General features: G+C 34.5%; 1 protein-coding gene across 10 annotated transcripts in view; it reads right to left on the bottom strand.

Moving 5' to 3' along the window:
• Window positions 1–14035, bottom strand: part of TIA1 (TIA1 cytotoxic granule associated RNA binding protein) — a 29459-nt gene that overhangs the window by 7535 nt on the left and 7889 nt on the right. For 6 of the 10 annotated variants that reach the window (XR_014253688.1, XM_082426061.1, XM_082426059.1 and 3 more), the window contains exons 2-7: window positions 13359–13455; window positions 10241–10339; window positions 9678–9732; window positions 9475–9507; window positions 8244–8331; window positions 4947–5022 (exon numbers count right to left, since the gene is read on the bottom strand). Coding sequence is in view for 9 of the 10 variants with exons in the window: in XM_082426061.1 (XP_082282187.1) it covers window positions 4947–5022; window positions 8244–8331; window positions 9475–9507; window positions 9678–9732; window positions 10241–10339; window positions 13359–13455 (448 nt within the window). In the remaining variant the exon portion in view is untranslated. Of the gene's footprint in view, window positions 1–4946; window positions 5023–5750; window positions 5803–8243; window positions 8332–9474; window positions 9508–9677; window positions 9733–10240; window positions 10340–13358; window positions 13456–14035 lie in introns of those variants that run through there. The other 4 variants (XM_082426066.1, XM_082426063.1, XM_082426067.1 and 1 more) reach the window with 2 other exon arrangements.

Genomic DNA, 14035 nt, shown 5'->3' with positions numbered 1-14035 from the left:
TTAAGAAAGATTATCATGATTCGATTTATGTTTTAAGAAGGCCATTCTTATGTTTTAAGAAGGAGAACAGTTTGGGGAGATAGTAAAAGGAAAAAGACACTTTATGAGACTAATGCAATATCCAGATTAAAAAAAAAGTCGGTGACCAGGACTAATGCAGTAGCAGTGGATGTAATCTAAAGGAAGAGTCAAGAGAACTGGTGGGGAGGGATGTGCACAGTAAGTCAAAGGGGAGGAATCAAAGATAATTCCTAGGTTTTGCCTGGGCAGTAGGGAGGATAGTGCTAGCATTAATGGAAATGAGAAGCCTGGGAGGGAGGAGGGCAACAAGTTTGAGGAAGAAACAAAGACGATTTAAGACACATTAAGTTTGAGATATCTGTAAGACATCCAAATGAAGACCATTTGTTAGTGTGAAGTAAACGGAGCTGGAGATATAAGATTCAGAGTCATGAAGAAAGACTAGAGAGAAAAGAAAGCATCCTGGGATAGAGTCCTGAAAAACAGCAAAATCTGAAATCTGGGTAAAGGAGAGATCACTAGCTAAGGTGACTAAGAAGGAATAGCCAGTGATGAAGGAAGAAACCCTCAAAAATCTGTCAGAGTCAAGCAAGCAGAAGTCAAGAGGTGAACTTGAAAAGGGTAGTGCTGGTATAGAGTAAGAACAAAAGCCACCTTAAGAGTAGACTGAAAGGGACTTCCCTGGTGGCGCAGTGGTTAAGAATCTGCCTGCCAATGCAGGGGCCATGGGTTCGAGTCCTGGTCCGGGAAGATCCCACGTGCCACGGAGCAACTAAGCCCGTGCGCCACAACTACTGAGGCTGCGCTCTAGAGCCTGCACACCTAGAGCCCGCAAGCCACAACTACTGAGCCCGCGCACCTACAGCCCATGGTGTGCAACAAGAGAAGCCACCGCAATGAAAAGCCCGTGCACTGCAACGAAGAGTAGCCCCCGCTCGCTGCAACTGGAGAAAGCCTGCACACAGCAACAAAGACCCAACGCAGCCCAAAATAAATAAATATACAAAAAAATACATAAACTTATTAAAAAAAAGAGTAGAGTGAAAAGTAGATGGGATTCAGCTTTGGTTTGCATATGTCAAATGTCAGCTTAAACCAGCACAAAAGAACAGGCAAACTAAAAGCTGTTCTTGAGACACAAAAAGGAAATGCATATTCTTAAAAAAGAAACAAATATTGCTTACCACACTAACAAGCCTGAACTCCATACAATGTTTAATTACTGTTGTGGGTTGAACTGTGTCCCTTAAATTTATATGAAGTTCTATCTACCCTGCCCCATAACTGTGAATGTGACCTTATTTGGAAATAGGGTCTTTGCAGATGTATTAGTTAAGATGAGGTCAATACAAATTAGGGTGGGCCCTTTAAGAAGGGCCGTTGTAAGAAGAGGAGAAGCTAACGTGGACACACACAGAGGGAAGAAGGCCATGTAAAGACCAAGGCAGAGACTGGAGTGATGCAGCTACAAGCCAAGGATACCAAGACTGCCAGTCACTGCCAGAAACTAAGAAGACGGAAAGAAGGATTCTTCCACAGTCTTCTGATGGAACATGGCCATGATGACAACTTGATTTTGGACTTCTATCCTCCAGAACTTTGAAAGAATACATTTTTGTTGTTTTAAGTCATTCAGCTACTTTGATACAGCAGCCCTAGAAAACAAATACAATTACCTGCTCACAGAAGAGGGAAAATTTTTTCTGTGGGGTGTATGTGTATCGTGAGTGGGAGACAAAGAAGTGGAAGAATATGCAAACAACTCTTTTGAGAAGTTGGATTCTGAATTATTAAGAGAAATGGGGATATAGATAAGGAAGGGATATGGGGTTAAGTTTATTAAGAGATATCAGAACATGTTTTTTGGTTGATGGGAATGATTCAGTGAAGAGGGAAAGACTGATGACACAGGACAAAAGAACAAGCAGAGCACATATTATACAATTCCATTTATAAAAAATGTTTGGAACAGGGAAATCTATATAGACAGAAGGCAGATTTAATAGTTGCTCAAGGCTGAGGGGAGAGGGTGTAGAAGAAAAAAGCTAGTGACTGCTAATGAGTATGTAGTTTCTTTTCAGGGTCATGAAAATATTCTAAAATTGTGGTGATAGCTGCATAACTTTGTGAATATTCTAAAAACCAATGAGTCATATACCTTAAATGAGTGGATTTTATGGTATGTGAATTATATCTCAATAAAGCTTTAGTCGGGAAAAAAACCAGAATAACCACGTGATCAAAGTCCTTAAAAAGGACGGAGTGGTGGGACCCCAATCATAAGTGATTTGGTCTTTTACAGGACCTTTCCTCCACTGTAATAGGAGGAAGAGGGAGAAGGTGAGTGCATTTAATGTAGGTTTGGTGGTTGAAAGCTCAGGGAATTCCTGTATGATAGCTTCTATTTTCTCAGCTGAAGCTCAGGGTGGTGATGGAGAAAAGAGTGAGGAATATCCGAGGAGAAATGAGGGGGCATGAAATAGTTATCAAAGAACAGGAAATCAAATTTGCTAGAGAAATACAGGTTTGCAAAGACAGTAACATGTACTCATCTAATGTGTGACCATTAAATTAGAAGCAAAACCATTGACTCAGTTTTTCTCTAGCAATACTGAATTACTTCAGAGTAGGCAGAGAGGCTATGTTCAACCAGTACTGGAGTTTGCCTAGCACACACAACACAGGAAGAGGCAAGGGAGCCAGGGGTAATTTCAGTCAGCGCTGTGGCACTGAGAATGCCTACCAATCACATATCCCAAATGTACAGAAATTGAAATATAAATTTGGGAAGATCACATTAAATCACTTACTCAAAGTTACACCTATCATATGATGATTGTCAGGATTACAATCCATCTCTGGCTAACTCCAGAGGCCACACACAGACATCGTTTGCTATCTGACTTTCATACTAAATATGCATTAAATAGTGACTTTGATACAGCAGGGGTATATATTCCATAATCTCAAATGGAAAAAATGAGCTCTTAGTCAACCCAAAGCCCTCAACCTATTTCCCCAAGTAGCACAAGACACTAATATCCTATTTATCAATCCTTTAAGGAACTCATATTAATTGTGGCTATCAATCCATTGTATGAGGTATTTTTCTACCTTTCCTAAATATTATGCTGTGATTAACAGTAAAGCTTTGAGAACCAGCTACATTCTCATAGTTTTTATTTTCTTATCTCATCTTATACTTGGTAGATGGGACACATACATGACGGAGCTTTTACCCCTTCACCTCTCAATATGCTTTACCATGTGCAAGTTTTCTTCTAATATACAGATTTTTCCTGACCTCTTAGGCTAACCTACTTCTTAGAAGACATTTTCACTTCATGAGAGGAAGATGATAGCTATACATTTAAACAATGTGATTGCAAGATATGATGTTACTGTGCAAACAGCGGACATACCATTACAGTGCATTCTACCCTCTTTTGCCTTAACTTACAAGCCATGTAAACATTTTTAGGGCAGATTTTTTTATTTGAAAAGTAAATTTGGGGCAAAATAGTTGCAAGCTGGCTGCTATAGCAAGTATCTGGATAGTAAGAGTTCATAGGGAGGAATAACCAAACAGTTTCAATGTAAGCAGACACAGGAACTAGAAAAAAACAAGACAATTTGACACTATTTGGCATAACTGCGAACGGGTGTATTTTTAAAAGACTCAGAATGATGCTCGTAAATTTGACCTGAAGTCATCAAGAAATGATATCTATTTCAAATACTCCATTTACTAAAGTAAGAAAATCCTTTCTAAAATACATTTTATATTATCAAAAATTTTAATGGCTCATTCTAAGGTACTCTTACACAGAAAGTACAATATTTTTGTAGTAACTGTTGGCAAACAACAGTCGTAACATAGAGGCAATACAATAAAATCTAAGGTTAATGAAACCTTAGTGTATACTCCAAGATTAGTGCATTAAATTCTCCTACCATCCGTCCCTGTATTTTTAGAAATGTGATATCTCTGCATTTAATTGTTTGGAACCTTGAGTTATCACACTAAAAAAATTATTTATTTGAATTTGTAAATATTTATAAGGTTCAAACTTCAAACAGTACAATACAGATAGAAGCCTCCTGCCCTGCTGCCCATCTGCCTAACTCTCATTACCTACCCTCCAAACAGGAAACCCTACAAGTTTCTTATTATCCCTGAAGGGGGAAAAGAAATCACACACACACACACACTCCCTTCTTTTTTACACAAAAGAGCTTTTTCACCTGACAATATACCATGGAAATCTTTCCATAACCAGTACTTACAGAGCTTCCTCATTCATTTTCTTTTTTGTAAACAACAGCACAGTATTATATTGTATGGAGAACATACCAAAGATTTTATCCAGCCGTCACACTACATATGAGCCTTTTCCTTCTTTATACCTTCCTTTCACCTCTCATTTGACAAAATGCGCTATCCTTCCTTTTCTCTGCAAAACCCAGAAATTTCAAGTCCATGCAAATTCATGTTCAGTAATGTTTACTGAATGAAGGAAATGATGAGACATTTTCAAATACATTAACATACAATTTTAAGAAAGGTTCCTACCCACTGGAACATTTTATTAGCTACTTTTGAATTACCATGGGAATATGAAACAGGGACGTAATGAATTAAATATATAAATGAGATTATCAATATCTAACTTTGGCTGATGATTTAAACACCTCTACTTTCTATATTCTGAAAACATTTTATCAGTAGTTTGCATGCATCAGGTGCTAAATAAATGCTGACTAAATGACCAAACAGGAGAAAAAAGATATCCTCTAGTAAGGGTATTAATTATCAGTGAAATGAACAAATGGCAGATGAGGAAAATGATTAACAATCGAAACAGAATGAATATTTTTATCCTTTACTCTTAAAGCACTACACATGCACTTTTTATTTAGCTCACCCATTTGTTGAAAAAGGAGACAAAGCCATATCCCTTAGACTTTCCTGTTGCCATGTCTTTTACCACTCGGGCATCTCTGAAATCAGAAACAATCGCAAGTTTAGGTTTGCAAACTCTCCTCTGGATATCAAGTGAGAATTTCATACACAACTCATTTTCATGTTTCATCTTCATTAAAACGAACCTTTAATGTAAATTCACCTTTTATTCTATAAAATTTATCATGTATTAGCAAATGAGGCTTAATTTTATAAACATGCAAATCAATAACTTCTTAAATATACATGTATACATTGTACAGAAACTGCCTCCCACTTCAAAAAATTTTTTAAATTTTAAATATTAAGCATGGTAAAAGCAGCTATTCACATGAATTTTACTTAACTTATAGGGTTCACAGGCACACTAAATGAATGGCTTTCTTTAACCATGCAATTTATAATTTGCTATTTGATACTATATACTTACTACCTAATCATTAAAAAATTAAAATAGAAAACTGGAAACTAAAAGAATGAAAAAGTTGTATATTCCCTAAATTAATTAAATTTTTTCATTTTCTCAGATCAGTTCATACCCCCATTCCGGACTAAGGGTAAATTTTGAGAACTTGACTTTTCAGAAACGTTAAATCATTGAAGAAAAATACTAGACACACACTTTAGTTTTATACTATATAAGAGAAGATTTTATACTAAATTCTAAAATAGCAATCATATAAGATTGATTGGAAACTATAAGATATAAAAGCAAAATTTTAAAAAGTCAGAAAGTAAAAAAGCACGCCAACATTTATCCACTGTGAACCGTAGCTTGTAGTTAGCCAGGGCAATTCTGTCCATTCTTCAGAGATACTCTGCAAAATAACCAGAGCCCTATTATTTGAGATTGAGTAAAAAACCCAGCCATGATAGCTAAAACTCCATACCTCAAAAAATTGGACTCAAATTGTGCTTCACAGGCAATCTGCTTTTAAGTTAGCCAGGTATGTCACAATGCTTGTTCTCTCAGGACACATGAACAAAACAGGCACTTTTACAACAAAAACCCAAGTCAGAAAGCCATGCAATATAATTTTATATTAAAGTATACATAAGCATATTTTGATCAATTTAGGAGTGATTTATTAAGTGTTTAGGGTCAAAATGACAAAGAGGTGAAGGTGAAAGGGGAAAACTAATGCAAGCCACTTCTCAATATGTAAAAATACTTATTAAAATTATCTGTATGGTACACATGCATTTAATTTGTAGCTGATTCATTTCTATAGCAAAATTTGTTAGACTACCCTAAACTCAAGGAACAGGAAAAGTTTAAGCTATATAAATTAGGGAAAGAAAGTACTGTATTTTATATACTAAATATTTTAATAGGCCAACATTTACTACACACCTTTTATAAATCAAGCACTGTTGTAGGATCTCTACAGGGAATACCTGACTATCATGAGAACCTTTCAATATATATAGTTATCAACTTATCTCCTTTAATTGAAAAAAATCAGGAAATGATGCTACCAACTGAAAATGGTTCCTTCAAATTTAGAAACACTAACTCTTTGGGTAGCCTAAAACTTAGACACCATCTCGACTGAAAATTATAAAACTTAAAGGCCTTACCAAGAAAAAATGATATATACATCAGTAATCATAGTTGACTCTAAGAAAATCTACAGACTATAATTATGATACCAACATATTTAACAAAAAGAAATTATTGATCCTTGATTAAAAAGTAATGAAATTACTAAAATTTGAATGTCATTTAACTTAAACTCACCAATTGTTAAACAATCTTTATCTAATGCCAAACTAAAATTCCCATGCTTTCAGAAAAGCTACTGCAATCAAAATCGAAACATTTAATAAAATAGCATTTAATCTGTTAAAATGTTAGAAAAGCCTTTTCTTTTTAAAGGTAAGTTTCAGGGAATGTTAGCCTTGAAATATATTTAATTCTTACTTATATCTGAAAGGATTCTCTAAGGAAGAAGCAGCAAAGATCTATATCAGAGTTCTTTATCTTTTATGGTCCTGTGACTAATCTGAAAATAGGATAAAACTAACAAAGAATACTCCACACCAAAATGAAAACAAGCATAAAATTTTGCATACAGAGATTTATAGAAACTTTGAGAGGCCAAAGGTTAAGACCTTTCCAATCTAGATATTTGAAAGCCAGCTAGAAAGCCAGCTCCAGCTAACCATAATCAAAGCCCTAAAACAGATTAAAAGGAACAGTCAAGAAATTAGAACTTTATTTTCCTGAAGTCAGTTCTAAGAGACAAAGAAAAATGTCACCTAACAGAAGAGTCCACTTGTAAACCCTAATCGTGTGACTGCCTTCAAAGTTGGCCCCTTACTTATGGTCATTCCTTGGTCACTATGCATTTTCATCCTCCTACCAATGAACTAAAACTATTCAAATGAAAACTTCCAAAATTCAACACCAATACCACCAGCTTTTACTGTCCAGTCTCCTTCTCATCTCTGCTGTTGGTCTGTTCATCAAACCAAACCAAAGCTAACATTTCCTTTTTCCTACTCTTCTAGCTGGAATAACAATAATAAAGCAACGAGAAACTCTAAAAATGTTGTTTTCTAAATTCAATGATTACTTCTAAGAACGTGCAATCATCAACTTATTATTCTTACTCTATTACAGGCATGCTTTTCAAAATATAAAGTTCTTTTATAATGAATGCTCCTTGAGTGAGCTTTTTATAAAAGGCCTAAACTATACAATTAATAACAAATGCAAGCAAGACAGTGCTTCACAAAACACTAAAAGGCATTATTATTATTGTTAATAGCAACAACAACAACAAAAGGATAGATACCTGGGAATTAACATTTAATAACTGCGTTTTAGATTGAATTGTTAAGGTTTCTTTTTGTTAAAATATATTAACAGAAAATGCATGGTATCATAGAAGTGCCAAAGGGTCTAAATTCCTTAGTCATAGCACAAGTTCACTAAAGATTATGACCAAGCTAGCAAGACACTCATATAAGAAACAATATGCACAACAGCACATTTGTCTCTTAAAAGCTAATGCTAATTGAAAAAGACTTCTAAGATAATTGAAGACCAAAGATTTATTTATCAATGGGAAAAAAATCTTTGGCTGTTAACTGCTTGAATAGTCTCTAAACAGTACACTTATTCAAGTGAATATTAATACATCACATTCAAGTGTTAAAATTAATGTCCAAAATTCACAATAGATTTTCAAATTACTTCTACGTAAGATTGTTTCTAATATAAAGCATTTAAAATTTATCTTCTGTTACTTACGATATTCTTCCAAATGGTGCAAAAGCAGCTTTTATGTCTTCAGTTGTAATTTCTGGACTGAGATCACCAACAAAGACATGGAAATGATCTTATAAGGGGAAGGAAGGGGAAGTGAAAAGAAAAACATAATTTTAGAATTTTAAAAAATGCTAAAATCTATTCAGTAAAGTATTCTTAAAATAATTTATGGATTATAGTAAAGTATAACACTATTCTATACCTAGACAAATCCTATCAGTTTTAAACATAATGAATCAAGGTGACAATACAGGAAAGATTCTCCTAAGGACTGTGATATATCTAATGGGAAACTGACAGTTATATTTCTACTTATAGCCAATTATTATACTGGCCTAAGAAAATAAACTAATAATAATAAGTTTTGCAAAAAATATATATATATATTTATGACTTCATTACCATTCTAATAGTACTTATTTACATTTATTCAGTTTACCTATGTGATATACTTGGTTTAACCATATTTTGTGAAGAACAATCAAAGAAATACCTTGCATTGCAACAGTTTGATGTTAAAGTATTTGACAGTTTTCTCAAAAGCCAACAGTTTTGGTTGCCCAGACATTACACCATTCAGTTTATGTGAATCCATGTGCAAGTGAACTAAGACTGAAGGCAACAGAATGAAAACAGTAATCCCTTCACTTTATATCAGAGCCATTAAAAAAGCACTGGAGAGAAAAAAACGTTCCCATATGTGAAGTTTTCTTAAAAAGACAATGCTCAAAAAAAAAGAAACACTTTAAAAATACAAAATAGTTGGATCAACACTTTAAATGGACATATATATCAATTCTGACAAAGTATATTTGGAAAGAAAAGTTACCCCTATTTGGCAGGCCTTAAGCAACATATTGGGTTGCCATTTGGGAAACACAGTTTCAGGAGCAACTCAAGCAATCAGAAGATCTGGTATGAAGCACAGATCATGACCTCAAGGAAACAGGGTATCCTGCCCTTCAGTGGTGAAAGTATTTCTAAGGCATCAGCTGCTACCAATGGGGATCAGAGAACTTAAAATACCACCAAAGTAGTGGACAAACCACACTTGGTCAACAGTGGGAAAAAGGGGGAAAAATATTGCCAGAGAGACAAATAGAAATACGACCCCTCCCTCCCCGCTCCCCCCAATATCAAACAAAAAAACTTCAGGTGGTTAGTGAATACCCTTTCAAGAGATTTCATTTTATGTTTAAGAAGATACAATTACCTTGTGAACGCTGTGTGCTGACAACGGTACTACCTGATGACAAAGATTAGATTTGTTCTTAAATTTATTAACACAAACACATTCAATCATATCTTAGGATAACGATCAAAACATTACTGCAAATGTATGATGTTTATATGCTTTACAATAAAACTACTATGTACAATAAACACAAAAGTTCAAAGAGTATAAAATATACTTACTGCTTGTATCTTTCTTTTGACTGCTGGGGGTTGTTGCCCAATTCACTTTGACTTCCTAAAAAAATTTTTCTACATTTATACTCCATAAAAATAAAGGTAATAATCAGATATTACAAGATTTGCATCTATGAACACATAGGTATATGTTTGAGAGGAAGCATTCAAACTTTCTGGTCAAAATTTCAATAGTTATTTTTTAACGTACACTTATGCAAATAATGTTAACAAATCCTAACTATACATACTTCTTTGTTAACATTCAACTAACCTTTCTAAAGTACCAATAAATTTTTTTTCTTTTATTCTTCCCCATTAGTATCCAATGTTCCTAGATCTTTCATCAAAGCTTGAATAATTCAACAAATGTCTTAGTATTTACCATGTGCAAGGCACCATGAAGAATACTAACATAAACATACCCTCTAAATGCTTTATCCCAGCTTCTTAATATTAATGTGATCATTTTCTGTAAAGCGAATACAATGCTTCTAAAAAGGAAACAAAACCGTATACAACTTAGAATTTTCCAGTGCAAGTCACCTTCTTTAATTATGACAGCTTACCTTACCCATTATCTTCCGCCCATTCATAGCAGCTAGTGCTGCAGCTGCATGACGATGCTCATAAAACTCCACAAAACAATATGGATCATTTCCAGCTGTCTGTTGAAGAAGAAACACAAAAGCCAATTTTAAGTTTTATACTCCCAATACCTTAAAACTATACAAAGTTTTATACATCTCAGTATCAGGCCATGGAGAATGAAGGGTCTTTTCTGCAAATAAATGTTTCGATAAGGCAGTAAACACTAAAAAATGAACTATTTTTATAGAAAGCTATCTTCTTCAACAGCTTATACTATACTACTATATATAATTTAATCTTTTATTAATGACTAAGTGTTCTAATTAACCTTCTTAAACCTGTTACTAAAATGTAAGTAAACAGGCTCTGAAAACTGAAGAGGTTCTCTGGTAAGTAAAGTTTTAGAATAGGTTTTAGAATGTGGACTTTCTGACATCAAAATTTTTGCCTGCTTAGAAATCTTTTAAAAAATAAAAATTCTCGGGAATTCCCTGGCAGTCCAATGGTTAGGACTCTGCGCTTCCACTGCAAGGGGCCCAGGTTCAATCCCTGGTCAGGGAACTAAGATCCCACAAGCCGCCATGCGGCCAAAAAAGAAAAAAAAAACCTCTCTCCTCTTTTCTACTGGTGTTCCAAGTAGTTGAGGTCTGATGACAGGTGAAGCCTGGATGTTTTCTGATAAATTAAAGAAGCAGAAAAAACACCCAATATTTTACACCCATCAGTACAAAATACCAAATGACTTTTTAATTCTTTCCATAATCTCCTAAGCAGAACTGTTAAAATAAGAAACTAATTGAAAAGACTAGGATGATAACAGAAGAAAGAAATATGCCATTTTGTTTCAAGCACAATTAACAGTTAAAAAAAGTCACTGGCAATGATTTTAAAGAATTTTAGAGCAAGGAGGCAACCACAAAATTGATGACATTGAAACTATCCATTATTTTATTTTAAAAACATTAGAGAATATAAAAATGTTTTTAAAATTGTATAATCAAACTAATGCTATATTTAATGGGAATTCTATTACCAAGATCAATGTTGACAGGCATCAGAATGTGGTTAGAAAAGTGGCTTACACCTAAGAGTAGGACAATCAAATAAATAAGAATGTTCATTTTACTTAATTTGTACCCAGAAAAAAAAAAAAACTACTTTTTAGATTAAAAAAAAATTCTAAGCATATACATTATCAGCCTTTATACTCTAGGGAGTATAAAATTCCTAAATATGAACATCAGTGCATCAGTGTGAATAGACTGGAATTTAGACTTTAATAATAATAAAATAATGATAAGGAGGAGGAGAAGGAATAGTTAATCTAAGCCTTTGAGTGACCAAAATCCAAAATTTATACAAAGTGGCAGAGGTAACCTAGCTAGCCTTTTTTGTAGGTCCAGCAGTCATTAACATTTTGCCTAGTGATCTTTAATAGGCAAATATCTAGAAAGACCCAGACACAGAGAGAATAGCAGCCTACAGACCTATGGAGAGAATAGATCAATCTGGGTTTACATCCTTGCTTTGCCCCATTTCTGTATATATTAAATAGGAAGGGCTTCCCTGGTGGCGCAGTGGTTAAGAATCTGCCTGCCAATGCAGGGGACATGGGTTTGAGCCCTGGTCCAGGAAGATCCCACATGCCGCGGAGCATGTGCGCCACAACTACTGAGCCTGCGCTCTAGAGCCCGTGAGCCACAACTACTGAAGCCCGTGTGCCTAGAGCCCATGCTCCGCAACAAGAGAAGCTACCGCAATGAGAAGCCCGCACACTGCAACGAAGAGTAGTCCCGTCTTGCCTCAACTAGAGAAAGCCGTGCACAGCAACAAAGAACCAAAGCAGCCAAAAGTAAATGAATAAAATAAAATAATAAAAAAAAGGAATAACATCTGCTTTGTAATGTTTCTATTGAGCATTTGTGATAAGGCATCAGCATTAAAATAACAGGCAGTAGGCATTCCATAAATGCTATCACTAAGATAAGGAAGGAGCCCCAGATGAAAGATTGGTTTTAAATTCTCCATCATAGTCCCCTCTCTCTCCCTCTTGTCTTTCTCTAAGGGTACAGAAATCTTTTCTTCTTTATCTAAAGGCATACAGATATTAAATGTGATAAGAAAACACTTTAGAAGAGTGTAAAGGACAAAAAACATCTGTTGAATCCATCTATATTATATGTAGGTGACCCTACCACATTAGGAGAAAGTTTTTTTTTTTGGTTTTTGGCTGCACCCTGCGCCAGATGAGATCTTAATTCCCTGACCAGGGATCGAACTGGCATTGGAAGGCAGAGTCTTAACCACTGGACCACCAGGGAAATCCCAGGAGAAAGGTTTGACATTTTAAAATCTGAGACAACAAACCAAAGCCAACTGGCTAAATAATTATTTTTAAAAATACCAAGTAAAAAAAACTTAAATTGAAATACAATAGAAGAGAAAGTAGTAGATACAGACACATATGATTTTCTTTCCTGGAGAAAAGAAAACCAAAAGTTTAAAGGTAGGAGAGACCAGGGATAAAAGGATTTCTCTTTAGCACTGTTTTTCTCATCAAAAGAATTTTAAGGTGCCTTTTAACACACATTATGACTCAGGAATAATACCAATTAGATGAGTGAATTCTATGTTTTTTCTATACATTAAGGTCTGATGGATGGGCACTGCCACAATACAAGAAAAACTTGCATCATGACCTTCAAAATTAAGTTAAAAACACTTTCACAGTATCAAAGTCTATTATTTTTTTTACCCAATTTCCCATTTTAATTGTAATAACTGAATTTCTAGTTTAGCCAATCAACTGATACCACATATAAAACAAACAATTCTGATGCCTCAATACACTTTAAAACAAGAGCCCACATATAGTTGTCATCTGCTTTAGACATGATTAGTACCATTCTCTTCTTTACTTACTAAAACAAACTTTGTGGCCAAAACGGATTCATTACAAATTTACTAAAACCCCTATGAATTTAGACTGTATAAACCAATTTAAGAGTTCCTGGAAGTAATGGATTTAAATAATGTATCACGGACAACCTCAAAGAAAAGAAAAAAAAGAAAGTTAACTAAGTAAAATACCCTTACATCCATAATCATTTTGCAGTTTTTACAAGGTCCAATCTGGCTAAAGAGCTGGAGAATTAAAGCTTCTGTCACATCTCGGGAAAGGTTACCAACATATCTGAAACACAAAGAAAAACAATTCATCATTTTAAATTTGCTTCTTTTTTATCAGTTCCTAAAGTTGATTACTGGAGAGTGAATATGGGGAATAGGTAGATCTTTGGGATCTACTATTTGGGATCTACTATTTGGGAACTTTTTAAAAGTTTGTGAAAACTTCAAAATCTCTTTCAAAACATATGGAAGATATGTTACTTGCAAATATATTAATGAGACACTGTTAGCAGAGGGGAAGCTAGTGTGTGTCTGTGTTTTTATTCAAGGTTGTACAAATAAAACCTGTTGCTTGTTTCTAAGTTTCTAGGCTTACCTTAGGAAGATATGCTTAAAATCTCTCAAATGAATCATTAAATATGTAGAACATTTTATACAATCGATCCTGGAAAGCTTTGCAATTATTTCTACTTCTACAGTATTACTGAGAACATTAAATTTTCTTCAATTTTTAATTCACATGATTTCCCTAAAACTGTCCAATTTAGGTAAACTTTGGCTTACACAGTAAACATATTTTTGAAAAATCATGGATAAATCACTTATCAGGTGTTGTACATGCTCACAAAAGAATCGGAAACCTT

Source organism: Balaenoptera physalus, assembly GCF_965194825.1.
Source record: "Balaenoptera physalus genome assembly, chromosome: 15".
Classification (NCBI taxonomy): Eukaryota; Metazoa; Chordata; class Mammalia; order Artiodactyla; family Balaenopteridae; genus Balaenoptera; species Balaenoptera physalus.
The sequence above is the reverse complement of the archived record's forward strand: the minus strand, read 5'-3'. Positions and strand labels throughout refer to the sequence as shown.